Source organism: Myxine glutinosa, chromosome 5, assembly GCF_964187855.1.
Source record: "Myxine glutinosa chromosome 5, kmMyxGlut1.1, whole genome shotgun sequence".
Taxonomy (NCBI): Eukaryota; Metazoa; Chordata; class Myxini; order Myxiniformes; family Myxinidae; genus Myxine; species Myxine glutinosa.
The window spans coordinates 141,196,629-141,223,297 of NC_136265.1; the positions used below are offsets into that span (position 1 = coordinate 141,196,629).

The following is a 26,669-nucleotide window of genomic DNA, read 5'->3' on the forward strand; positions in this document are numbered from 1 at the left end:
TCTTTGACAAGTTGTCTGTGAACGTCAGCCGAATTTCCAGATACAATAATACAAGAGTACAGCACGGATTTTCTGTTTCACGATATCCTCCATCATATTAGGGCATCTAATTCACAAAGAACTGAACTTATGCAAAGACAAACGCGTGCAGGACAGTGAGTGAAGCTCACCCCGATCAGTATCACGTGATGCACCTCACCCTGTTGCGTATCACGTGATGCTTGTGCGTGTTGAAGCGGTCACATCCATTTACGAGTAATCATTTTTTGTTTTGCACCAAAGAACAATAATAAACTTAGTTTTTTGTTGCCGGAATAGTTCTTTAAAATGTGCCCAGGGTTTCTGGATCATCCTGTATATATATCTATATATATATACAGTCGTGGCCAAAAATATTGGCACCCTTGCACTTTTTCAAATAACTCAAAATTTTATCGAAAAATACGTTGAAATTAACAAAAGTATTTGGTCTCCACAATTCTTTATTTCACTGTTAATATTACAGAATCTTTGTTTTTGATTTAGAACTTAATATATCATTTTAAATCAGCAAATAAAAAGAAATGGCATCGACAAAATTATTCACACCCGAGACGTAATATTTGGTAGCACAGACTTTGGACAAAATAACTGCAGTCAAGCGCTTCCTATAGCCATGAATAAGCTTCCTACACCTCTACGGCAGTTTGTCCCACTCTTCTTGTGCAAACTGCTCCAGCTCTCCCAGATTTGAAAGGTGCCTTCTCCCAACTGCTGTTTTCAGATCTCCCCACAGGTGTTCAATGGGATTTAGATCTGGACTCATTGCTGGCCACTTCAGAACAGTCCAGCGTTTTTGGTCTCCTGCCATAGAACCCCCTTTCATTGAGTTGGTGATGGATCGTGCGAGTTAAAACTGTCGTACCTTGTGTCTGAAGGTCAGCTTGAATCTGTTTGGCAGTTGATCGAGGTGCTTTCTCCACCATTCGAACAATCCTCCGCTGTAATCTTCGATCAAGTTTTCCTTTGACGCCACGTCCAGGGAGGTTGTCTACATTGCCATGGGCCTTAAACTTCTTGATAACATTGTGTATGGTGGACACAGGAACATCAAGGTCTCTGGAGATGGACTTGTAGCCTTGAGATTGTCCATGCTTGGCTACAATATTGTGTCTGACCTCGGACAATTCTCTGGTTTTCTTTCTTTTCTCCATTCTCATTGCGATACACACAGTTACACAAAACAGCAGAATGACTCCTTATCTCTATTCAAACTGGTTGAATGAGTGCTTTTTATATTGCAGCCACCTGAAACTCACCACAGATGAGTTCAATTCCAAAGTAAAGGAGAATCACCTGCTTGAAATCTAATTATTTCTAATAACTTCTAAAAGGTGCCAATAATATTGTCCGGGCCATGTTGGGATTTATGTGTGGAATAAGCTAAGATTTCGTATTTTGTTTCAGCTTTTATTGTTTTGTTCCACTGCAAACTAAAGAAATACATATGTGGATACCAAAATATTTTTTGATTTCAAATATTTTCTGGAAGAAATGGTGCATTATTTGAAAAAAGTGCAAGGGTGCCAATATATTTGACCACGACTGTATATATCGTGCTCTTCATTAGTATTGGTCCAGTGAAGTCAAATTTGTTTTTGCTATATGCTCAAGAAGCCTGGATTTGAGATTTTAAAAATGAATATGAGACAGGAGTACAGAAGATCAGCTTTTATTGTTTGGTATTTTTATGCATATACGTTTTCCCATTGTAGAACAATAGCACTTTTTATGTTCAGTCCCCCCATTTTACATAAGCATAGGTATTCAAACAGATTAACTATAGTAGTATACTAGTCAGTAGTATACAAGCAGTAGTATACTAGTCAGTATACTACTATCAGTTAAAGTAGTATACTAGTTAGTATTTGTTTGCATATTCCTTGCATGTAATAACTGCATCGAGTCTGTGACCCATTGACATCACTAAACTCTTGGTTTCTCCCTTTGAGAAGCGTTTCCAAGCCTTTACTGCAGATATTTGCAGTTGTTTGTTTTGGTGGTTTCTGACTTTAGTCTCCTCTTCAGCAAGTGAAATACATGCTCCATTGGATTTAAATCTGGAGATTGACTTGGCCAGTCTGAAACCTTCCACTTTTTCCCCTGATGAAGGCCTTGGTTGTGTTTGCAGTGTTTTGGGTCCTCGTCTTGCTGCTTGGTAAAACGTTGCCCAATGAGTTTGGAGACATTTTTTTGTACATCGGCAGACAAAATGTTTCTTTCCACTTCCAAATTCATTCCGCTGCTGACATCATTCATTTCATCATCAGCTAGAACGGCACTCAGTCGAGAGCATAGCTCCGCAAGGTGAACAGTTTTGATCCCACTGATGGGTCGTATCTGGATCCAGACCTGAACCAAAATCTCAGCTTGTTCTTGTCACCTAACTAATTTATGCACCTAGTTTTGTCATAATTTATGCACCAAGGACGAGTTCTGACAAAACAAGCCATGTCAGAACTCAACCGTAACTTTTTCAGACATCCTGCTATCGTGCTATATATCATTTTTCGCCCAATCTTTCAATGGTGAAGAACCACTTAAATTTTTCTATCTAGACCAGATCTTCACCAAAATTGAAGCAATTCTTCCTTGTCACACACCCAACCTCTCCTCTGAGTTTCATCCAAGTCTGTCCACACTTTTTGAGATATCTTGGTCACAGACAGACAAACAGACAGACAAACAGACAGACAAACAGACAGACAGACAAACAGACAAACAAACAGACAAACAAACAGACAGGGGTAAAGCCATAACCTCCATCCACCTTCGGTGGCAGAGGTAATAAGGATGCAGTTCCAGGTGCAGCCATGCAAGGCCAGGCCATGATACTAACTCCATCATGCTTCACAAATGAGGTAGTATGCTTTGGATCATATGCAGTTCCTTCCTTTCTCCACACTTCCGCCTTTCCATCGCTTTTGTAAAGGTTGATCTTGGTCTTATCTGTCCATAAAACTTTGTTCAAGAACTCTACTGAATCACCGTTGTACTTGTCAAATTCTAATCTGGCATTTCTATTTTTGGTGCTGATGAGAGGTTTGCATCTTGCGCTGTAGCCCTTGTAATTCTGCTGTCGAGGTATTCTGCGAATGGTAGATTGTGATACTTTCACCCCTGCATTCATGAGGTTGTTGTTGATGTCACTGACAGTTGTTTTAAGGTTTTTCTTCACAGCTGTGATGATTTTTTCTGTCATCAACTGCATTTGTTTTCCTGTTGTACTTTCTTTCAGGTTTGAATGAGAGTATCAGCTTGTCGTACCACAGCTTCACACCAGTCAATCGGTCATGCAGTCGGCAATCACATTGTCAAGACACGGACTGTTTGGCCAGGGAATTAGTCAATAAACTAAAGGTGAGGGTCCACATTACTGATGACTGATCACAAATGTTGAGTAAATTATCCAAAATAAATAAATAATTCATTCCTCAAAAGCAAATGTTTGACCTTATGGTGGTGGCCTTATATTCTGCGCTGCAGAAGATGTTTTCTCATCCCTGTGAGCCTCATTTATGGAGCTTCTCAATGCATTTATCTTGTCATCTCAATGCTGGTTTATATTAGCAGGAAGGTCTTTTCCAGTGCAGCCTTGGACATATGAATAAGAAATTTTAGACTGGGAACACCAGTCTTGTTGTGACTTCTGGCTGTTGTATTCCGATTTCTGTTGCTCAACAACTACCCTGACGTCAGCTGTTTGTGGTTATATTATTTAAAATGCAAGTTGAAATTTCAAGGACCTTTTGCTGTGAAAAGGTGTCAAAAGTGCAAGATATTGAGTCGAGGGACTGTCAAGACCCTCGTTTCTAATTTTGCGCTGAGCTGCTTCAGCATGACACATATGTCCCATCGCTGGAGATTCTTGTTTCTGCCACAGCTCACCCCACGTGGATTGATAATTGGCCAGAGAAGACGTTACATTCTCATATTAAGTGATTAAATTGACTCTGCCTCAAACAATCAAGATTGAGGTCAATCGAGAGGAGACTGGAGGTGAACTAGAACGGGACTCGGTAGAGTGCATACCTCCACCAGACAAAGAGATAGAGGTGAAAACATAACCCCTTGGTGGTGAAGGTAATAACACTTGTGGGGGTTGTGGGTTTCCGTTCACAGACTCTGTTATCAAGGGCGTCTGATCTCCTTTACTGTATCTAGAGATCATCTAATACCCAGTCCTTGCTTTAATCCCAATCCTTAAGGCATTAAAAATCTAAACCCGAAGGGAATTAAGAGGGGGGGGGGGGGGGAGGAGGGGAGGATGGAGGGGTGCACTGCAAGATGGATTGTTATTGTATAAAGGGAATACAGTAAAGCACATTACATCTGTCATGAAAATCGACAACGGATACAGATTGCTTCTCAAAGAGGCCCCACATGTTTTAGTAAGGCTTGAAGGCAAAGCACGTCTGCTGAAAAGAGGTGGGGGAGATGGGGTGGGGAGGGTGAGGGAGTGTGGCAAAACAATTCGGGTGAAAAGAGGAGAGAGGGGGGAAGCAAGTCTGGGGGGGCAGGAGGGGGGTGGAGAGGCAAGTCTGGGAAATGGGGGGCAATTCAGGGGTAAGGGGTGACAAAGTAAATCTGGTAAAAAGAGAAGGGAGGAGCAAGTCTGGGAAATGGGGGGCAATTCAGGGGGAAGGGGTGGCAAAGTAAATCTGGTGAAAAGAGAAGGGTGGGGGAAAAGCAAGTATAGGGGGTGGCATAGCAAGTCTCGGAAATGTGGGGAGAATTCAGGGGAAAGGAGTGGCAAAGTAAATTTGGTGAAAAGAGAAGGGAGGGGGGAGGCAAGTTTAGTGGGGGGGCAAAGAAAGTCTGGGAAATTGGGGGCAATTCAGAGGGAAGTGGTGGCAAAACAAATCTGGTGAAAAGATAAGAGAAGGGGGAAGCAAGTCTCGAGGGTGGGGAGGCAAGTCTGTGAAATGGGGGGCAATTCAGGGGGAAATGGTGGCAAAGCAAATCTGGTGAAAAGAGGGCGAAGTGGGCCAAAACAAGTTTGGGGAAAAGAGGTTTGGGGGCAGGAGGATAGGAATATTTGTCAGAATTATAAATGACTGCTTGTTTGCCATCATTGATGCACAAGCATCCCAAAGTCAGCAATCATTAATGATAATTAATCTATGTCGTTAATTAAAACTGTAATTGGAAATCATTAAGGTCAAAGCTAATTGTAATTTTATACATTAATTTTCTCCCAGAAATGATGAGTCTGATTATATCTTTTTAAAGTGCTCTTGGTGACACCAGAGTTAAAACAAAGTTTATTCGACCAGTTTTGCAGGGTCCAACATCTTATGCCTCTGAATATCGAAATTATATTTCTTACCTTTAAAAAGGCCATCTTATTGGCCAGGCTGAGTTATGTAAATCTTCAATGCATTTTAAGCATAAACGTTGTTTGTTGCCGGTTGTGAGATAACTTTATACTTTGTGATGTATTTATTTTTCAGAATGACCGTAATCTCGGATGTGCTATACTCGGACCCTCTTGCCAGTATGCCTCTTACGGCCTTGTCAGGTACCTCACCCATGATGCTTTGCTCTTTCTTGGAAAGCAATGGCTTTCTGATTGTGAACAAAAATCAAATTGAGTTGGTTTTATGATTTATTGCTGTATGTAAATTCTCCGCTCATATCCGAAGGGGAAATCTCCAATTACATATGCAAAATGGTCGAACTTATGGCTTCCTCATCTTCCAGTAAACTCCCCCATTTATCCTTTTCTTTCTCCAATTCTCCAACTCCCCGGACAACCCCATTTTCTTTTTCATTCTCCAATTCCTCCAATTCCCTGACAACCGCATGTTCCTTTTCTTTCTCCAATTCTCAAACTCCCCGACAACCCCCTTTTCCCTCTTTCTCCAATTCCCCAACTCCCCGGCAACCCCATTTTTCCTTTTCTTTTTTCCAATTCTCCAACTCCCCGACAACCCCATTTTTCCTTTTCCTTCTCCAATTCGCCAACTCCTCGACAACCTCATTTTTCCTTTTCCTTCTCCAACTCTCCAACTCCCCGCCAACCCCATTTTCCTTTTCTTTCTCCAATTCTCCAACTCCCCGACAACCCCATTTTCCTTTTCTTTCTCCAATCCAATGACCCGACAACCCATTTTCCCTTTTCTTTCTCCAACTCCCCGCCAACCCCATTTTTCCTTTCCTTTCTCCAATCTCCAAATCCCCGACAATGCCATTTTCTTTTTTATTCTCCCATCTATCCAACTACCCGACAACCACATTTTCCTTTTCTTTCTCCAATCTGTCCAACTCCCTGACAACCGCATTTTTCTTTTCTTTCTCCAATCTCTCCAACTCCCTGACAACCGCATTTTCCTTTTCTTTCTCCAATCTCTCCAACTCCCTGACAACCCCATTTTCTTTTATTTCTCCAATCTATCCAACAACCCGACAACTCCATTTTCCTTTTCTTTCTCCAATCTCTCCAACAACCTGACAACCCCATTTTCCTTTTCTTTCTCCAATCTCTCCAACGACCTGACAACCGTATTTTCCTTTTCTTTCTCCAATCTATCCAACTCCCCGACAACCCCATTTTGCTTTTCTTTCTCCAATCTATCCAATTCCCCGACAACCCCATTTTTCTTTTCTTTCTCCAATCTATCCAACTCCCTGACAACCCCATTTTTCTTTTCTTTCTCCAATCTCTCCAACGACCTGACAACCGCATTTTCCTTTTCTTTCTCCAATCTATCCAACTCCGTGACAACCCCATTTTTCTTTTCTTTCTCCAATCTATCCAACTCCCCGACAACCCCATTTTTCTTTTCTTTCTCCAATCTATCCAACTCCCTGACAACCCCATTTTTCTTTTCTTTCTCCAATCTCTCCAACAACCCGACAACCCCATTTTCCTTTTCTTTCTCCAATCTCTCCAACTCCCTGACAACTGCATTTTCCTTTTCTTTCTCCAATCTCTCCAACTCCCCGACAACCCCATTTTCCTTTTCTTTCTCCAATCGATCCAACAACCCGACAACCCCATTTTCCTTTTCTTTCTCCAATCTATCCAACTCCCTGACAACCGCATTTTCCTTTTCTTTCTCCAATCTCTCCAACTCCCCGACAACCCCATTTTTCTTTTCTTTCTCCAATCTATCCAACAACCTGACAACCCCATTTTCCTTTTCTTTCTCCAATCTCTCCAACACTCCGACAACCCCATTTTCCTTTTCTTTCTCCAATCTCTCCAACGACCTGACAAGCGCATTTTCCTTTTCTTTCTCCAATCTATCCAACTCCCCGACAACCCCATTTTTCTTTTCTTTCTCCAATCTATCCAACGACCCGACAACCCCATTTTCCTTTTCTTTCTCCAATGTCCCCGACAACCCCATTTTCTTTTCTTTCTCCAATCTATCCGACTCCCTGACAACCCCATTTTTCTTTTCTTTCTCCAATCTATCCAACTCCCTGACAACCCCATTTTTCTTTTCTTTCTCCAATCTATCCAACAACCTGACAACCCCATTTTCCTTTTCTTTCTCCAATCTCTCCAACTCCCCGACAACCCCATTTTTCTTTTCTTTCGCCAATCTATCCAACAACCCGACAACCCCATTTTTCTTTTCTTTCTCCAATCTATCCAACTCCCTGACAACCCCATTTTTCTTTTCTTTCTCCAATCTATCCAACAACCTGACAACCCCATTTTCCTTTTCTTTCTCCAATCTCTCCAACTCCCCGACAACCGCATTTTCCTTTTCTTTCTCCAATCTATCCAACTCCCCGACAACCCCATTTTTCTTTTCTTTCTCCAATCTATCCAACTCCCCGACAACCCCATTTTTCTTTTCTTTCTCCAATCTATCCAACTCCCCGACAACCCCATTTTTCTTTTCTTTCTCCAATCTATCCAACTCCCTGACAACCCCATTTTTCTTTTCTTTCTCCAATCTATCCAACTCCCTGACGACCCCATTTTTCTTTTCTTTTTCCAATCTATCCAACTCCCTGACAACTCCATTTTCCTTTTCTTTCTCCAATCTATCCAACTCCCTGACAACCCCATTTTTCTTTTCTTTCTCCAATCTCTCCAACAACCCGACAACCCCATTTTCCTTTTCTTTCTCCAATCTATCCAACTCCCTGACAACCGCATTTTTCTTTTCTTTCTCCAATCTCTCCAACTCCCCGACGACTCCATTTTTCTTTTCTTTCTCCAATCTATCCAACTCACTGACAACCCCATTTTTCTTTTCTTTCTCGAATCTATCCAACTCCCTGACAACCCCATTTTCTTTTCTTTCTCCAATCTATCCAACTCCCTGACAACCCCATTTTCCTTTTCTTTCTCCAATCTATCCAACTCCCTGACAACCCCATTTTTATTTTCTTTCTCCAATCTATCCAACTCCCCGACAACTCCATTTTTCTTTTCTTTCTCCAATCTATCCAACAACCCGACAACCCCATTTTCCTTTTCTTTCTCCAATCTATCCAACTCCCCGACAACCCCATTTTCCTTTTCTTTCTCCAACTCCCCGACAACCCCATTTTCTTTTTCTTTCTCCAATCTATCCAACTCCCTGACAACCCCATTTTTCGTTTCTTTCTCCAATCTATCCAACGACCCGACAACCCCATTTTCTTTTTCTTTCTCCAATCTATCCAACTCCCTGACAACCCCATTTTTCGTTTCTTTCTCCAATCTATCCAACGACCCGACAACCCCATTTTCCTTTTCTTTCTCCAATCTCTCCAACGACCTGACAACCGCATTTTCCTTTTCTTTCTCCAATCTATCCAACTCCCCGACAACCCCATTTTTATTTTCTTTCTCCAATCTCTCCAACTCCCCGACAACCCCATTTTCCTTTTCTTTCTCCAATCTATCCAACTCCCCGACAACCCCATTTTCCTTTTCTTTCTCCAATGTCTCCAACGACCTGACAACCGCATTCTTCCCCCCCCCCCCCCAAGCCCTCTCCCTCCCACACATCTCCCTGCTCTTAAATGTTGTGTGCTCTCAAGTGTTTGTGTGCTTCCCCTTCTCTTGTCTTCTGCTCCCTCTTTTTATATATTTTGTTTGTCTGGTTGATTTGTTTGTGAAGTAAATGTCAGCTCTTTCACGAGCCTCGATTCAGTATACAAAAAAAAAAAAAAAAAAAAAAAATCTGTCCAACTCCCCGACAACTCCATTTTTCTTTTCTTTCTCCAATCTATCCAACTCCCTGACAACCCCATTTTTCTTTTCTTTCTCCAATCTATCCAACTCCCCGACAACCCCATTTTTCTTTTCTTTCTCCAATCTATCCAACTCCCTGACAACCCCATTTTTCTTTTCTTTCTCCAATCTCTCCAACTCCCTGACAACCCCATTTTTCTTTTCTTTCTCCAATCTATCCAACTCCCTGACAACCCCATTTTTCTTTTCTTTCTCCAAACTCTCCAACTCCCCGACAACCCCATTTTTCTTTTCTTTCTCCAATCTATCCAACTCCCTGACAACCCCATTTTTCTTTTCTTTCTCCAAACTCTCCAACTCCCCGACAACCCCATTTTTCTTTTCTTTCTCCAATCTATCCAACTCCCTGACAACCCCATTTTTCTTTTCTTTCTCCAATCTATCCAACTCCCCGACAACCCCATTTTTCTTTTCTTTCTCCAATCTATCCAACTCCCTGACAACCCCATTTTTCTTTTCTTTCTCCAATCTCTCCAACTCCCTGACAACCCCATTTTCTTTTCTTTCTCCAATCTCTCCAACTCCCCGACGACCCCATTTTCCTTTTCTTTCTCCAATCTCTCCAACTCCCCGACAACCCTATTTTCCTTTTCTTTCTCCATTCTATCCAACTCCCTGACAACCCCATTTTTCTTTTCTTTCTCCAATCTATCCAACGGCCCGACAACCCCATTTTCCTTTTCTTTCTCCAATCTCTCCAACGACTTGATAACCCCATTTTCCTTTTCTTTCTCCAATCTCTCCAACTCCCCGACAACCCCATTTTTCTTTTCTTTCTCCAATCTATCCAACAACCCGACAACCCGATTTTCCTTTTCTTTCTCCAATCTATCCAACTCCCTGACAACCCCATTTTCCTTTTCTTTCTCCAATCTCTCCAACTCCCCGACAACCCCATTTTTCTTTTCTTTCTCCAATCTATCCAACAACCCGACAACCCGATTTTCCTTTTCTTTCTCCAATCTATCCAACTCCCTGACAACCCCATTTTCCTTTTCTTTCTCCAATCTATCCAACAACCCGACAACCCCATTTTCCTTTTCTTTCTCCAATCTCTCCAACGACCTGACAACCGCATTTTCCTTTTCTTTCTCCAATTTCTCCAACGACTTGATAACCCCATTTTCCTTTTCTTTCTCCAATCTATCCAACAACCTGACAACCCGATTTTCCTTTTCTTTCTCCAATCTATCCAACTCCCTGACAACCCCATTTTCCTTTTCTTTCTCCAATCTATCCAACAACCCGACAACCCCATTTTCCTTTTCTTTCTCCAATCTATCCAACTCCCTGACAACCCCATTTTTCTTTTCTTTCTCCAATCTCTCCAACTCCCCGACAACCCCATTTTCCTTTTCTTTCTCCAATCTATCCAACAACCCGACAACCCCATTTTCTTTTTCATTCTCCAATCTATCCAACGACCCGACAACCCCATTTTCCTTTTCTTTCTCCAATCTATCCAACGACCCGACAACCCCATTTTCCTTTTCTTTCTCCAATCTATCCAACGACCCGACAACCCCATTTTCCTTTTTTTTCTTCAATCTATCCAACAACCCGACAACTCCATTTTCCTTTTCTTTCTCCAATATATCCAACGACCGACAACCCCATTTTCCTTTTCTTTCTCCAATCTATCCAACGACCCAACAACCCCATTTTTCTTTTCTTTCTCCAATCTATCCAACTCCCTGACGACTCCATTTTCCTTTTCTTTCTCCAATCTATCCAACGACCCGACAACCCCATTTTCCTTTTCTTTCTCCAATCTATCCAACGACCAGACAACCCCATTTTCCTTTTCTTTCTGCAATCTCTCCAACTCCCTGACAACCCCATTTTTCTTTTCATTCTCCAATCGCTCCAACTACCCGATAACCCCATTTTCTTTTCATTCTCCAATCGCTCCAACTACCCGATAACCCCATTTTCTTTTTCATTCTCCAATCTCTCCAACTCTCCGATAACCCCATAACCCCATATTCCTTCTCTTTCTCCCATCTGTCCAACTCCCCACCAACCCCATTTTCATTTTCTTTCTCAAAATCTCCAACTCTCTGACAACCCCATTTTCTTTTTCTTTCCCCAATCTCTCCAACTCCCCATACAATATTGTCTCTCTTACATCCTTTCCTCTTCCCTTCTTTTTATATTACTTTTGTCAAATATTTGATCGTGTGGATGAAAAACTCTCCCTCTGTATCTTCGTAAGAGTACAATATAAGTGTAGTGGGCCAAATACACTCTTCTGTCCAAATCCCTTCTTTGTTGGAAATTCCATAATTGCTGGAATATTTTAACTGGGCTTGGCTCAAACTAGGATTTTTTTTGTGTTTCCATCTATTGCAGGGTTTGAACGACTCACCACAGGGATTCTATATCCTTACAATTGTATAAAATGAAGTTAATATCATGGTTTGTCTATTTGCTTGAGCCCAAATCTTACTCGACCACAAGCGTGAAGAATATTCCACAAATGTGTACTTCCAGTACAAGTTGTGGGGCGGTTATGCACGAATTGTGTATTTTTACTTGCAAAATCGAAGATTTTTCAAGTATATTGGTTGGTCTTGTGCGTTATTCTGTCTGTCTGTGTATTTGTCTCTCTGTCAATCGCCTACAGGTCGCAATTTTAAACCGATCTTCATGAAAGTTCACCAAATGGTAGAGGTAGTCATAAGGAAGAAGCCTATTGATTTTGAGGTCAAATGTCAGTCATTTTGTCAAGGTCATTTTGAGGCCCGAGCTCCCCCAGCTCTCTCATTCCTACAGGTCGCACAAGATCTGCCTGCAACCCTCTTATGGTTAAACTGCCAAAATCAAGACTCTCTGCTCACCTTCACTCCTTCATTCCTCTTTTCTCCCACCTCTGGAACAAACTCCCTCACTCTCTTCAATCCCACTCCTCCCTCCAGACCTTTAAACAGCTGTTCACCACCATCTCTTATCTTCCCCCATCCAAAACCTTCATCTTTTCTACCCCTGCTAATTTAACCCCAGATCCACTTTTTTGAAATACCAACTTATTTCCTGGAAGTCCTTGCAGTGTCCTTGTGTTTTATACTTCTCCCGCCCCCCGGCCCCCTTCCCATGCCTCCTCCCCCCAAGCCCTCTCCCTCCCACAGATCTCCCGATGTCCCTGCTCTCAAATGTTGTGTTTGTGCTTCCCCTTCTCTCCCCATCTTGTCTACCGCTACCCTTATTATATGTTTTGTGTGTCTGTTTCATTTTTTTTGTGTTATAAATGGTAGCTCTTTCACGAGCCTCGATCCTGTACACAAAAACAAAACAAAAAAAAAACGTCATCTTAAGGGTAAATTTCTAAAATTGTCATTTTTTTATTTGATGAACTTGAAAATTGAACAGAATTTGCATATTGTCACTAAATTGAGAAACCATCTATTTTTGGGGTCAAAAAGGTCAAAGTTCAACTCTAGGTCAAACTTCTAATATCAATTTTTATCTGAAAAATCATCAGTTTTAATCCTATTGCCCTGAGCTTTGGTTAAGATTGTCAATTTTAATCTTGATGAAATGAACAATTTGATGTATCCATGGCAACTTTTTGGTGAGGGGTGGATTTTGTAAGTATTGTGCTCTGCATGACATCTTTCTTGTTAAAAGCTTTGTCTGTGATTGCATTTGTCTAAGATCAGTGCCCTGTGATATCCCCGGTTGTCTAACACCCACAGGGCATATAAGGATATAAATCGCCCAATCATCTCAGCGGGAAGCTACGGCCTATCCACCAGCTATATGCCTTCGTTGGTGAGAACGGTCATCAATGGGATGAAGGTTTCCGATTTGCTTTCGGTGTTTTGGAAATTGCAGAACGAGCACAAACCCGCCTGGTCAACGGCCTACCTGATCTCTGGAAGCAAGTTCAACAGTGACATTTGCTTATGGTAGGTGCACGATGGGACACGGGTGACAGTTGTGCCGGTTTTGATTGATCTCTTCTCTAGTTGGTAAAGTGATGGCCTGACTGCCTCTCTGCTATTGTAGGTTACAATTCTGTGGGTTGGGAGTTGTTGGGGGGTAGAGGGAGGGGTTAATCATCGGAAATGGGAAGGAAGGCAGAAGCAGAACAGCAAGTCAAAGTGTAAAGTGGAGCTCATGGGGGAATTGAGTGTAAAATTTATATGAACATGTCTATGCCAAACAAGCGGGGGCTGGGGGTGGGATTGTTGGATTCCTGAGATGAGTCTCTGCACTCCTATATTGAAGGATGCTGAGAGGCCACAAACTCCCGAGAGTTATGGCACACAGTGAGGAAGGAAAATAGGATTTTCCATCCGCAGACAAATTGGCTGAAATGGGAATAAAATAAACGTGCTTTTCCCTCTCGTTTCAAGAATACCATCTACCATCACATTCTGTGTTCTCGTGTACTGAGGATGCAGCCACCACACACGCGCCCACCGCACACGCAGGACATGCACCCAACGCACATACACCCCAATTCTCACTGCCACCCCACCCCTCTACCCTTCATTTTTTTCCCCTCTGCCAACTATTCCTTTGTGATGCGTTCATTAATATTTGCAATCAATGTCAATGCGCATGTTTCCTCTGACCATCTGTTTGGATTTTAAAAGATATTATTATATATGTGGAATACAGTGCTTTAAGAAAGTATTCACACTCCTTGACTTTTCCACATTTTGTTGTGTTACAACCTGAATTTAAAATGGATTAAATTTAGATTTTTTTTGTCGATCTACCCTATAATGTCAAAGTAGAATTTTTAAATTTTTTAGAAATTTTTAGAAATTAATTAAAAATGAAAAGCGAAAATCAATACGTATTCAACCCCTTTGGTATTACACTCTGGATTGAGCTCAGATGCATCCAATTTCCTTTGATCATCCTTGAGATGCCTCTAAAACCTGATTGGAGTCCACCTGTGGCCAATTCATTTGATTGGACATGATTTAGAATGAAACACACCTTTCTATACAAGGTCCCAAAGTTGACAGTGCATGTGAGAGCAGAAACTCTACCATGAAGTCCAAGGAACTGTCTGTAGAACTTCGAGATAGAATTGTGAGGAGGAATAGATCTGGGGAAGGGTATAAAACAATTTCTGGAGTGTTGAAAATTCCCAAGAGCACAGTGAGCTCCATAATTAGGAAATGGAAAAGAATGTGGAACTACCCAGACTCTTCCTAAAGATGGCTGTCTGACCAAACATAGCAACCTGGTAAGGAGGACCTTTGTCAGGACAGTGACGAAGAACCAAATGTCCATCTGACAGAACTACAGAGTTCCTTGGCTGAGATGGAAAAACCTGCTGGAAGGACAACAGTCTCTGCAGCGCTTCACAAATCAAGGCTTTACAGGAGAAAGGATAGATGGAAGCCACTCCCGAGAAAAAGGCACATGACAGCACACCTGGAGTTTGCAAAAGGGCAAGTGAAAGTTTCTGAAAGCATGAGGCAAAAGATTCTGTGGTCTGGTGAGATTAAAATTGAACTCTTTGACCTGACTGACTAAGCCTCAAAGAACGCGATACAGAAAATCAGGCTACTATTCACAAATTTGACCGAATTTTAAAACAAAATCGAAGTACAAGCACACAGTAAACACATATGTACACAGCAAAAGAAACAGTAGAAAGTCAACACAAAAACGATCAGGAGAAACCTATCTTTGATGCTACCGGACAGCCAAAGGACAGACGCCCAAGCCCAAGGAACCGGAAGTGGAAGACAAAACGTGATGCAAAACGCTACATCTGGCTGAAACCGAGCACAGCTCATCACACATGTAACACCATTTATACCGTGAAGCATGGTGCTGACACAGCACCATGCTATGGGAATGCTTTTCAGCGGCAGCGACTGGGAGACTTGTAAGGATAGAGCGAACAATGAATGGAGCCAAATACAGGCAAATCCTTGAGGAGAACCTGTTTCAGAGTGCAAAAGACCTTAGACTGCAGCGAATATTTATGTTCCAACAGGACAATGACCCTAAGCATACAGCCAAAGCAACACTGGCATGGCTTCAGAACAAGAACGTGAGTCCTTGAGTGGGCCAGCCAAAGCCTATACTTGAATCCCATTGAGAATCTGTGAAAAGACTTGAAGATTGCTGTTCACTGACACTCCCCATCCAACTTGACAGAGCTTGAGCAAATCTGCAAGGAAGAATGGGAGAAACTCCCCAAATACAGATGTGCAAGGCTGGTACAGACATACCCAAGAATACTCAAAGCTGTAATCGCTGCAAAAGGCACTTCTCCGAAGTATTGACTCAGCGGGCTGAATACTTATGTAAATTAGATATTTCTGTACTTTATTTTCAATAAACTTCAAATTTTTCTCAAAACATGTTTTCACTATCATTATGGGGTATTTTGTGTAGACCAGTGACAAAAAAAAATTCATTTAATGCATTTTATATTCAGGCTGTAGCACAACAAAATGTGAAAAAGTCAAGGGGTGCGAATACTTTCTGAAGGCACTGTAGGTTGTCTTAACCCTTGTAGACTAAAGATAATGGACCAAACATAAATATGGATGTTGAATTAGGGATGAATTTGAGCCAATGGCTTAGTTATTCACACCAAGATAAACTTACCAATGCATGACCACTTTACATGACTCTCAGGTGTGTTTGTGGCTAGTCAGCTTTAATAATAATAATAGAGTCTCATATCGCCCCATCAAGCAGAGTAAACTACCCTCATGGCACTTTACATTATCATGCAAACGCACACACACCGCACACACACACACACAAAATACACACACACAGACACACCTTCACTCTTGCCCTATTCCTCTCCCTCCCCATTCAAAACCCACAGATGTGTACTCCCGCTCCTCCTCCCCTCCCTCCCCCGCACATGTACACAGACATACTCTCGATCTCTGTCCCACCTCAAACGAAAGGGAAAACATGACTTAGACTTTGAAAGACTTGTGAAACAGATAGGTTTTGAGGGAGGTTTTAAAGGCAGGAAGAGAGTCAACATGTCGAACAGAGGAAGGCAAGTCATTCCAGAGCAGAGGTGCAGCAAAGGAAAAGGATTTCTCGCCAAAAGACTTGGTGCTGGTGCGCGGCGGCTCTCTAAGGTCATAGAGTCGTCGCTTGAACGAAGCCGTCACCGAGGTTCATAGAGAGTGAGCAAATCGGAGAGATAGTGAGGTCCCGTTCCACACAATAATTTATAACATAGTGTGCAAATTTTGTATTGCACACGAGCAGAGACAGGCAGCCAGTGTGAAGATTCAAGAAGCGGAGTAACATGGTCAGACTTCTTTGCCTTACAGACAAGACGAGCGGCAGAGTTTTGAACCTTTTGTAACTTAGTGGAACCACTTTAAGTGGTATTTGTGGTTGAGAGTGCAACCAGATGGCCTGGGGCTAAATGGAAGTGCTTCATGACTTCAATGTCTTTTCGCAGCATTCATTTTCGGCACTTATTCAACGTCTCGGAATATAATGTTGGGGTGATAATAATTACCCCACACATGGAAGGGAAAAGCAGGGTTCAGCAATTGGTTTACTTCTGTCTGTATGTCCTTCTGTCTGCAGATGTCAGTTTATGATCGAGAAACAACTTAATTTCAATTGAATGTTATATTTTGAACACAAATCGGAACATGAATCGGAAAACGAACCTGCAGTTTAACACTACTTTGGCTCTAAATTTAACCTGGTCGCACATGCACAGAAAGGAGTGAGATAATTTCTCTTCTCTGTCTGCCTGTCTGGCAGTCAAACAAAATTGTAGTTTTTAATGATGTCATAAAGGACACGAACAACAAGTGCGAATAACTAATATAACGCGTTAAATAAGGTGGTGTAAAAGAGACTGTGTCAATGGCGGTATACTTCTGGAATTAATTTTTTATATTTTATATTATTTCTTTTTTTATATTATTATATTATTATATATTATTTTTTATATTAATTGTTATTAATATTAATTTATTAATATTTATTATTTTTGAAATAATATTTTAATATTATTTATTTTAAATAATATCAAATAATTTTAAAATATCCAGTTTTGCAGTGCAGTACCAAGACATGTTAAATAAGGTGGTGTATAAGACACAGCATGAACGGTGGCAAACACGCAGAATTTTTATGTGACCTTTAAAATCATTATTTTTATTTAAATTATATGCTTGAACACTGTATGGGGTATCGGGGTTAAATTCCGAACCTAACTAACTATAGACCTCAGGCACACTGCGGGGTGTTTCATCAATGAGTCTGCCGTCATTCAGAGGGCATCTTCACCTGGCTATCCTGTCTGCTGGAATTCACTTGTGAGCACCTGTATAAAAATATCTGGCCATTGGCCAATGCACAATTTTAAATTCCTTCCTTGATGTACAAAGCACCACGGCTGCAGGGCCTGGAAAAATGATGCAACCCACAGCAATATGTTGTATATGTGATATTTGAACAATGTATAATTAAAGACCGTGATGACTTAATTGTTCGGTGCCATCAACTTGATTTCACATGATATTGATGTTTTCCACGCAGGTATCTGCAGGCCTTGATGCAGGACTTTGGTCACTTCAACTCCTTCTCAAAGAGGCTTGACCGTAAGGTTGAGACGTTTCCCTCGCTGCAAGAATTTCAGAAAGAAATGGAAAGTCGATATTGTAATGGTAAGAATATTGCTGTCATGCATGTGAGGGGGAGTCAAAAAGTTTTTCCTCTCACCTTGTAGACCTGTAGTGAACCTTGGGATATACCGTAACCCTAAACAAGTATTGGAACAGTGAAGTCTAAATTTTTATTATTGCTTCATACTCAACAAATTTGGATTTGAGATCAAAAGGTGAATATGAGACAAAAGTACAGAAGGTCAGCTTTTATTTATTGGTATTTATATGCATATATATTGTAGACCAATAAGACTTTTTATGTTCAGTCCCCCCCATTTAGGTAAGCATAAGTATTGGAACAAATGACTGACAGGTGTTTCTTGTGACTAAGGTATTTTTGTTGCATTGATTGTTCAAACATAAAAGAGCTGTGAACGTCTCGTCTTAGTTTTAGCCTTTGTTTTTGCCTTTGGAGTCAGTAGGCATAAACCAACATGAAGACCACATAACTGTCTATGAAAGGAAAGCAAGCAATTGGGAAGCTGAAAGAAGAGAATAATTCAATGAGAACCATAGCAAAACAATCTGGCATATCGAATAAAACAATTTGGAATATCTTGAAAAAGACTGACTGCTGGTGACAGCTGATGGCTCCACTCTCTGCCGCTCCACACCTCATCCCTCAGATCGGCAATCTGCAGATTCCTCACTCTCTGTTGACCTGGACAATATCACAAACTGGTCAAACAAGGGGAAAATGTCTTTCAATCCTGACAAATCTCACACTCTTACTATGTCTCTCCGAAAAGACCGTCTGGAAAATCCTCCCATATACTTTCTCAACAATCTCGGTCTCACTATCTGCCATTATCTTTCTTGGGGAAAACCACATTTCCAAGTTGGCCTCCAAAGCCAGTCGCCGACTGGGCATCCTCCGTCGTGCGAAGTCCTTCCTTGGCACATCTGAGCTCCTCACCACATACAAGGCTTTCATCTGCAGCTCAATGGAATACTGTTCTCCCCTATAGGCCGGTGCTCCTGCCTCACGCCTAGCTCGGCTTCACACTGTTGGAACCAAAGCTTTCAGAATCATTTGTATCTCCACGATGAAGCTGATTCTGAGGGCCTTTCACTCACTCACACCGCAGGCAGGTTGGTGGTTTTTCTGTATTTTACCGACTCCTCTCCGGCCTAGCTCCCCCTGCTCTGTCTGTGCTCTGTCCCCAAAATATTCCTTCAGGACGCACATGATCTGTCAGCATCCCTCTTCTGGTGAAACTGCCAAAATCAAGACTCTCTGCTCACCTTCACTCTTTCATTCCTCTTTTTCCCACCTCTAGAACAAACTCTCTCTTCAAACTAGAACAAACTCTCTCCACACTCTCTTCAATCCAACTTCATCCTCCAGGTCTTCAAGACAGCTGGTCACCACCATCTTTTATCTTCCCCCATCCAGAACCTTGATCTTTTCTACCCCCACCCTCCCCCCATTAATACACCCCAAATCCACCTCTTTCAATCTCTGACTTCTTTCCTGAAATTCCTAGTAGGATCCACTTGTTTTATACCGTGTACCCCTCCCTCCTCCCCCAACCCTCGCCCTTCCAGAGATCTACCGATGTCCCTGTTCTCTACTGTTATTGTGCTTGTATGTTTTCCTCCCGCTCCCTTTATTATATGTTTTATGTGTCTGTTTATGTTTCTGTGTTTAATGTGTTAGCTCTTACATGAGCCTTGACTTTGCATACAAAGAAAAAATAAAATAGGAAAGAAACCACCAGTGTAGTTAGCATTAGATAAAGGTCAGGTCAGCCAGGGAAAAAAAACTCCAGTGTAGCTTTGGCTGTGTGCTTTGGGTCGTTGTCATGCTGAAAGGTGAACGTCTGTCCCAACTTCAGCTTTCTTGAAGAGAGCAACAGGTTTTCCTCGAGGATTTTCCTCTATTTTTCCCCATCCATTTTCCCTTCTATCCTGGCAAGTGCCACAGTCCCTGCTGATGAGAAACATCCCCATAACATTATGCTGCGACGAGCATGCATCACAGTAGGGATGGTGTTCTTTGGGTGATGTGCTGTGTTGAGTTTGTGCCAAACATAACGTTTTACATTTAGGCCAAAAAATTCCATCTTGGTTTTGTCAGACCACAAAACATTTTGTCAAATGGCTTCAGAATCTCTGGAGTAGTTTTTTTGCAAATCCCAAACGGGACACAAGGTGGGTTTTTTTGATTAATGGCTTCGTTCCTGCCATCCTATCGTACAAACCAGACTTGTGGAATGCTTGGGATATTGTTGTCACATGCACACAGTGACCAGTCTTTGCCATAAAGGCCTGTAGCTCTTTCAAAGTTGCCATTGGCCTCTTGGTGGCCTCTCTGATCCAATCTCCTTGCTTGGTCATCCAGTTTGGAGTGATGGCCTGATCTAGGCAGGGTCTTGGTGGTACCACACGCCTTCCACCTCTTAACGATTGTCTTGACTGTACTCCAAGGGATATTCAGGGCCTTTGAAATATTTTATACCCATCCTCTGATCTGTGCCTTTCCATAACTTTATCCGGAATTCTTTTGAAAGCTCCTTGGTGCTCATGGTTCAATCTTTGCTGTGAAATGCACAACCCAGCAGAGCAAATCTACAGGAACAGCTGATTTTATCCTGAAATATTAATCAGAATCACTAAAAATTTAACACAGGTGGAGGCCAATTATCTTGTGTGATTTTCAAGGTGATTGGTTACACCTGAGCTAATTAAAATTGCTATTATAAGGTGCGTGGACACTTACCAACCAAGATATTATAGTTTTGTATTTTTTATTAATTTTCTGATATTTGTAGAATTTTTTTTTCACTTTTTTTTTTCCCTTTATCCAACCAAGATATTATAGTTTTGTATTTTTTTATTAATTTTCTGATATTTGTAGAATTTGTTTTTCACTTGTAAGTTGTGGTTTATGATGTGTAAATGCAGGTGTAAAAAGTCTGATTTAATACAGTTTAACTCCAGGCTATAAAGGCAACAACAGGTGAACATTTTTAAACGGGGTGTGCACTTTCTATAGGCACTGTAACCCTGCAGACAGCGCACTATCCCGCTGCACGGTGTGTGGATCACATGATTACCTTTGCCTGCAGAGCACAGATGATGTGATTTCATTTTGAAAGATCTGTTTTTCACCACATTTGTTTTAATTTTGTGTGGAGCGACCTCTGGAAAAAAATAAATAAATTGTGGTGTGACCTCAGAGGCACTTCGAGTGACCTCTGAAAATGTAAATACAAGTCGAGTAGACCTCAACAATTTTGTCCCTGAAGGGGATAGGGTGCGAGGTCAAGTGGTAGTATGCATAGCATATAGTACCTCTTTAAAAGTGATGCATGGCCATGTTGCGGTTATTTTTAAATACATTTGAATTATTCACGACACAATTTGCAACAAAAACAATCTATAAGTACTAAAGTCGACAAATATATTGGCAGGTGCATTTAAGAATACATATCTCCCACTTCATTCCCATTCTTCAACTTGGGCATAACCCCAAATAAAATTTCTTACTTGTTAACTAGCAAAGCAAAAGCAACTTCAGTGTAGACCAAGTCAAACATTACAGCGAGTGATTTGTAAAGATCCCTCAAAGTATCGCTCCATGCCTCAAAGTATTTCCACATGCCTCAAAGTATCGCTCCATGCCTCAAAGTATTGCCACATGCCTCAAAGTATTGCTCCATGCCTCAAAGTATCACCCCATGCCTCAAAGTATCATCCCATGCCTCAAAGTATCGCCCCATGCCTCAAAGTATCGCCCCATGCCTCAAAGTATCGCCCCATGCCTCAAAGTATCGCCCCATGCCTCAAAGTATTGCCCCATGCCTCACAGTATCACCCCAAGCCTCACAGTATCGCCCCATGCCTCAAAGTATCGTCCCATGCCTCAAAGTATCGCCCCATGCCTCAAAGTATCGCCCCATGCCTCAAATTATCGCCCCATGCCTCAAAGTATCGCCCCATGCCTCAAAGTATCGCCCCATGCCTCAAAGTATCGCCCATGCCTCAAAGTATCGCCCATGCCTCAAAGTATCGCCCATGCCTCAAAGTATCGCCCCATGCCTCAAGGTGTCGCCCCATGCCTCAAGGTGTCGCCCCATGCCTCAAGGTGTCGCCCCATGCCTCAAGGTGTCGCCCCATGCCTCAAGGTGTCGCCCCGTGCCTCAAGGTGTCGCCCCGTGCCTCAAGGTGTCGCCCCGTGCCTCAAGGTGTCGCCCCGTGCCTCAAGGTGTCGCCCCGTGCCTCAAGGTGTCGCCCCGTGCCTCAAGGTGTCGCCCCGTGCCTCAAGGTGTCGCCCCGTGCCTCAAGGTGTCGCCCCGTGCCTCAAGGTGTCGCCCCGTGCCTCAAGGTGTCGCCCCGTGCCTCAAGGTGTCGCCCCGTGCCTCAAGGTGTCGCCCCGTGCCTCAAGGTGTCGCCCCGTGCCTCAAGGTGTCGCCCCGTGCCTCAAGGTGTCGCCCCGTGCCTCAAGGTATCGCCCCATGCCTCAAGGTATCGCCCCATGCCTCAAGGTATCGCCCCATGCCTCAAGGTATCGCCCCATGCCTCAAGGTGTCGCCCCATGCCTCAAGGTGTCGCCCCATGCCTCAAGGTGTCGCCCCATGCCTCAAGGTGTCGCCCCATGCCTCAAGGTGTCGCCCCATGCCTCAAGGTATCGCCCCATGCCTCAAGGTATCGCCCCATGCCTCAAGGTATCGCCCCATGCCTCAAGGTATCGCCCCATGCCTCAAGGTATCGCCCCATGCCTCAAGGTATCGCCCCATGCCTCAAGGTATCGCCCCATGCCTCAAGGTATCGCCCCATGCCTCAAGGTATCGCCCCATGCCTCAAGGTATCGCCCCATGCCTCAAGGTATCGCCCCATGCCTCAAGGTATCGCCCCATGCCTCAAGGTATCGCCCCATGCCTCAAAGTATCGCCCCATGCCTCAAAGTATCGCCCCATGCCTCAAAGTATCGCCCCATGCCTCAAAGTATCGCCCCATGCCTCAAAGTATCGCCCCATGCCTCAAAGTATCGCCCCATGCCTCAAAGTATCGCCCCATGCCTCAAAGTATCGCCCCATGCCTCAAAGTATCGCCCCATGCCTCAAAGTATCGCCCCTTGCCTCAAAGTATCGCCCCATGCCTCAAAGTATCGCCCCATGCCTCAAAGTATCGCCCTATGCAGCAGCAGTTGAAGGATCCTGAGCTGAGCCTTGCGTGCTAGGTAGATGCATCAGTTGGTGGTGCCTTAAGTTTTGAATTTGGACCTTCCCAAATCCAGCCAGTTTTTTGCTTATGTAACCAGTTCTTTACATCATCGCCACACTAGTGCTTAGAAGAGCAGAGAAAGAATGAAATTTGAGTTATACGAAGGCGATAAAAGGCAAATTACGTTCACACATTCATACTTCAAATTTTCATGTCCTATCTTTGCGACAGCAGGGGTGAGGATTCAACCAAAGATTTTTAACTTCTCAGGTAATTTAGTCGTAAAGAGTACTCACATTAAGGATTAATTGAGCTCTCTTCGCAGTGTGAAGCGGAAACCTTCAAACCGATGCGATAACTCGATCACACTGCGATGCAAAGTGAGGCTTAAAATGAGACCCAAACATGTACGAGAATGTTTTTCCTGTCGTTGCCGATTGATCTACTTTTGTTCTCTGGTTTTCCTGCTGAGCGGTGGCTGTGCTCGGTGACTTATCAAAGTGTTTGTTGTTTTAAACTTCGTGAAAACACCGAGTTGCGCTGATCAAGTCAGCACTTCAGTACAAATAGAAGGGAGAAAAAGAGGAAATGAAATGGAGGGGATGGGTAGAGGTGACAATGGCCAACATGGAGGAATACAAAGTCGTGTTTGTGTACCGGAGATGAGAATTGCTTCTTCACATTACAAGGCTAAATTATATGGCGGATACACCCACAAGGATACCCGAGCAACATCATCTAAGAAACCGCTCACCCTATCGATGCAAAATTTTACAAATATCACCTAACTGCACTGTTGCATATAGTTTAAAAATTATGATGTCATAGGTCACGTGGTTTGGCAGCCATCTTGGATAGAAAAACGAACCTTATCCGATCAACACTAAACTTCACAAACGTGATCCCCTGCGGCCTACCCATACATATGCTGAGTGATGGCATCTACCCGTTGTGGGACTATGCAGAGGCATATTGGCGACACAGTCGCATTGTTCTAGTTATCTATAAGATGTTCTTCTCCAAGTCGACGATTGGAATCATATTGTGAAACCTAATCGTCGACTATTCCCATTTTCACCTGAAGGAAGTGCACGACCTCTGTGCCATAGGCTGGAAGCCTTGTTGTCTACGTGCCCTTCAATCCAGGACAGTGAGTTGTCGAAAATGAGCTAGTTGCACTTGATTGGCTTCAATCTATATAAATCCAAGCTGCAGATGTAAGACAACTGGTCCCCACCATGTTTCGTTGTGTAGCCATGTTGCTAACTGTCAACAGGCAACTTTCAAACTTTTCCTGAAGTTTGTGGTCTTCAAATCCAGCCGAGTGACAGGTATCTGTCATATTCGGAATTGTTACAAATCCAAACGATCTCCATGGATTTTCCTCTCAAACTGTCTGGGAATCTTCAGTGAACGCTCTGCAGTTTCTCAGGGTCACTATTAGCCAATCACACTCAAAAAGCAAGATGAATGTCGAATTTTCGGGGGCGGAGGCATTACGTTTTCGGGTTGTCCGTCCGTCCCTACAGGCTAAACCTAATTTTTCTCAGCAACCACATGTCTGATTGAGACTAAACTTTGAGTGTAGGATCGACACCCATGTATGTTTTTATGATAACTAGCGTGACTCGGTGCGCTCCGCGCGCCTCACCCCACGTCGTTTCAGAGGGGTAGGCATCTTTGACCATTTCGGTGTCTTTTGGGTTTTCATGGTGTTTTAGGTCTTCAGGGCCATTTGGGTCTTCAGGGTCTTTTGGATCCTCTGGGCCTTTAAGGGTATTTTGGGTCTTTGAGGTGTTTTGGGTCTTTTGTTTCCTCTGGGTCTTCAAGAGTATTTGGGGTCATTTGGGTCTTCAGGATGTTTTGGGTCTTCAGGGTGTTTTGGGTCTTCGGGGTGTTTTGGGGTCGGGGTGTTTTGGGTCTTCGGGGTGTTTTGGGTCTTCGGGGTGTTTTGGGTCTTCGGGGTGTTTTGGGTCTTCGGGGTGTTTTGGGTCTTCGGGGTGTTTTGGGTCTTCGGGGTGTTTTGGGTCTTCGGGTCTTTTTGGGTTTTTGGGTATTCAGGGTCTTTTTGAGCCTCAGGGCTTTGTAGGGTATTTTGCGTATTTTGCGTATTTGGGGTGTTTTGGGTCTTTGGGGTCTTGGTAGTCTGAAGGGTCTTGGGGGTATTAAAGGGTCGTCAAAGGTCTGAGGGGTCTCAGCAGTCTTAACGCAATTAAGAGGGTGGTTATTTTATTTGAAGACGAAGAAGACGTTTTCGTCGCATGTAAACATAAAGACATACATAACGACATACATAACCATATACATTTGCTCTATCATAATAAAGATTGTGATGTCATAGGTCACGTGGTATGGCAGCCATCTTTGATTAAACTCTAATAATTAATTTTTTTTAAATCTGAAACCACTTATTGGAAAAATTTGAAACTTGGCACATTGTTAAGCACTCCCAACGGGGAACAAAAGCATCATAATGATGACATCGGTGAAGTGGCATACCAGCCATAAAAGTTTTAATCGAATGCCTTATCCTAAAATTCTTGAAATTGCATGCACATGATCAATGACCCATTTGTATTGAAATATGAAATTTATGACATCATAGGTCACATGGTTTGGCAGCCATATTGGATTGAAGGGAAATTTGAAATAATTATATCTCAGAAACCGTTTACCCTATCGATGCGAAATTTTACAAATGCCATCGAACACCATTGTTGCTTATAGTTTGAAAATGATGACGTCGTAGGTCACATGGTTTGGCAGCCATCTTGGATAGAAAAACGAACCTTATCCAATCAACACAAAACTTCACAAACGTGGTCCCCTTCCAATATATATGCAGAGTGTACATTTTTGAAGTCATATGTCACGTTGTTTGGCAGCCATATTAGCTTGAAAGCCGATATTTAAAAAAAATCCCTTCTCCAAAAACGCTTCACCGATCGATGTGAAACCTGTCCTGTGGTAAAAATGTGAAACTTGAAAACAGTTGAAGGGATTTAAACCAAACTTGTTTATTTTTAGGACAGTGGACGAGGGCATCTACCCATTCTCACGGACGGACGGGGACTATGCGGAGGCATATTGGCGACACAGTCGCATTGCTCTAGTTCTTTCTGTTAATCCCTCCGTTTCACTTCTAACTTCAGCTGCTTCACCGGCATTTCATTTGATAGAGCTCTGCACCAATTCGGGGACGTTTCTGACATCAATCGCCATAACTTTTGCTGATATCTGAACAGAATTCTCATTTTTCTCATTATGTCACGTGATCTTGCAAGTTATGTTGCAATCTCTCTGGCTTGCAGTCGTGATATACTGCGGAGATTTGAGCAGGACTCGAGACGTAATGGAGTCGGCGGAGAGAGCTGTTGGGGATGACATCAGCCAAATAATCTTTGTTAATGTAGATATGTTTGGGTGAGTTCATTTATTTATTTTTCCCCCCCGCTTTTCACATTTTGTTTCTTTTAAATATATTTGTTTGGGCTGATGAGTTTATGAATGAGTAACAATAGAATGTTGGTTTTTTATCTTGCCAAAACGAAGTTTTTGCAAGATGTATTAGTCAGCTTGTATGTTTGTTTTTTTGTTTGTTTTTTTGTTTTTTT

At 42.6% G+C, this 26,669-nt stretch overlaps 1 protein-coding gene across 2 annotated transcripts in view; it reads left to right on the forward strand.

Annotated features, from left to right (window-relative positions):
* The window catches only part of LOC137426970 (guanylyl cyclase C), a 445,743-nt gene that overhangs the window by 16,310 nt on the left and 402,764 nt on the right, over positions 1 to 26,669 (forward strand). For both annotated transcript variants that reach the window (XR_013623586.1, XM_078778805.1), the window contains exons 2-6: positions 3,278 to 3,399; positions 5,493 to 5,560; positions 12,940 to 13,152; positions 17,759 to 17,886; positions 26,367 to 26,478. Coding sequence is in view for 1 of the 2 variants with exons in the window: in XM_078778805.1 (XP_078634931.1) it covers positions 3,278 to 3,399; positions 5,493 to 5,560; positions 12,940 to 13,152; positions 17,759 to 17,886; positions 26,367 to 26,478 (643 nt within the window). In the remaining variant the exon portion in view is untranslated. The remainder of the gene's footprint in view (positions 1 to 3,277; positions 3,400 to 5,492; positions 5,561 to 12,939; positions 13,153 to 17,758; positions 17,887 to 26,366; positions 26,479 to 26,669) is intronic.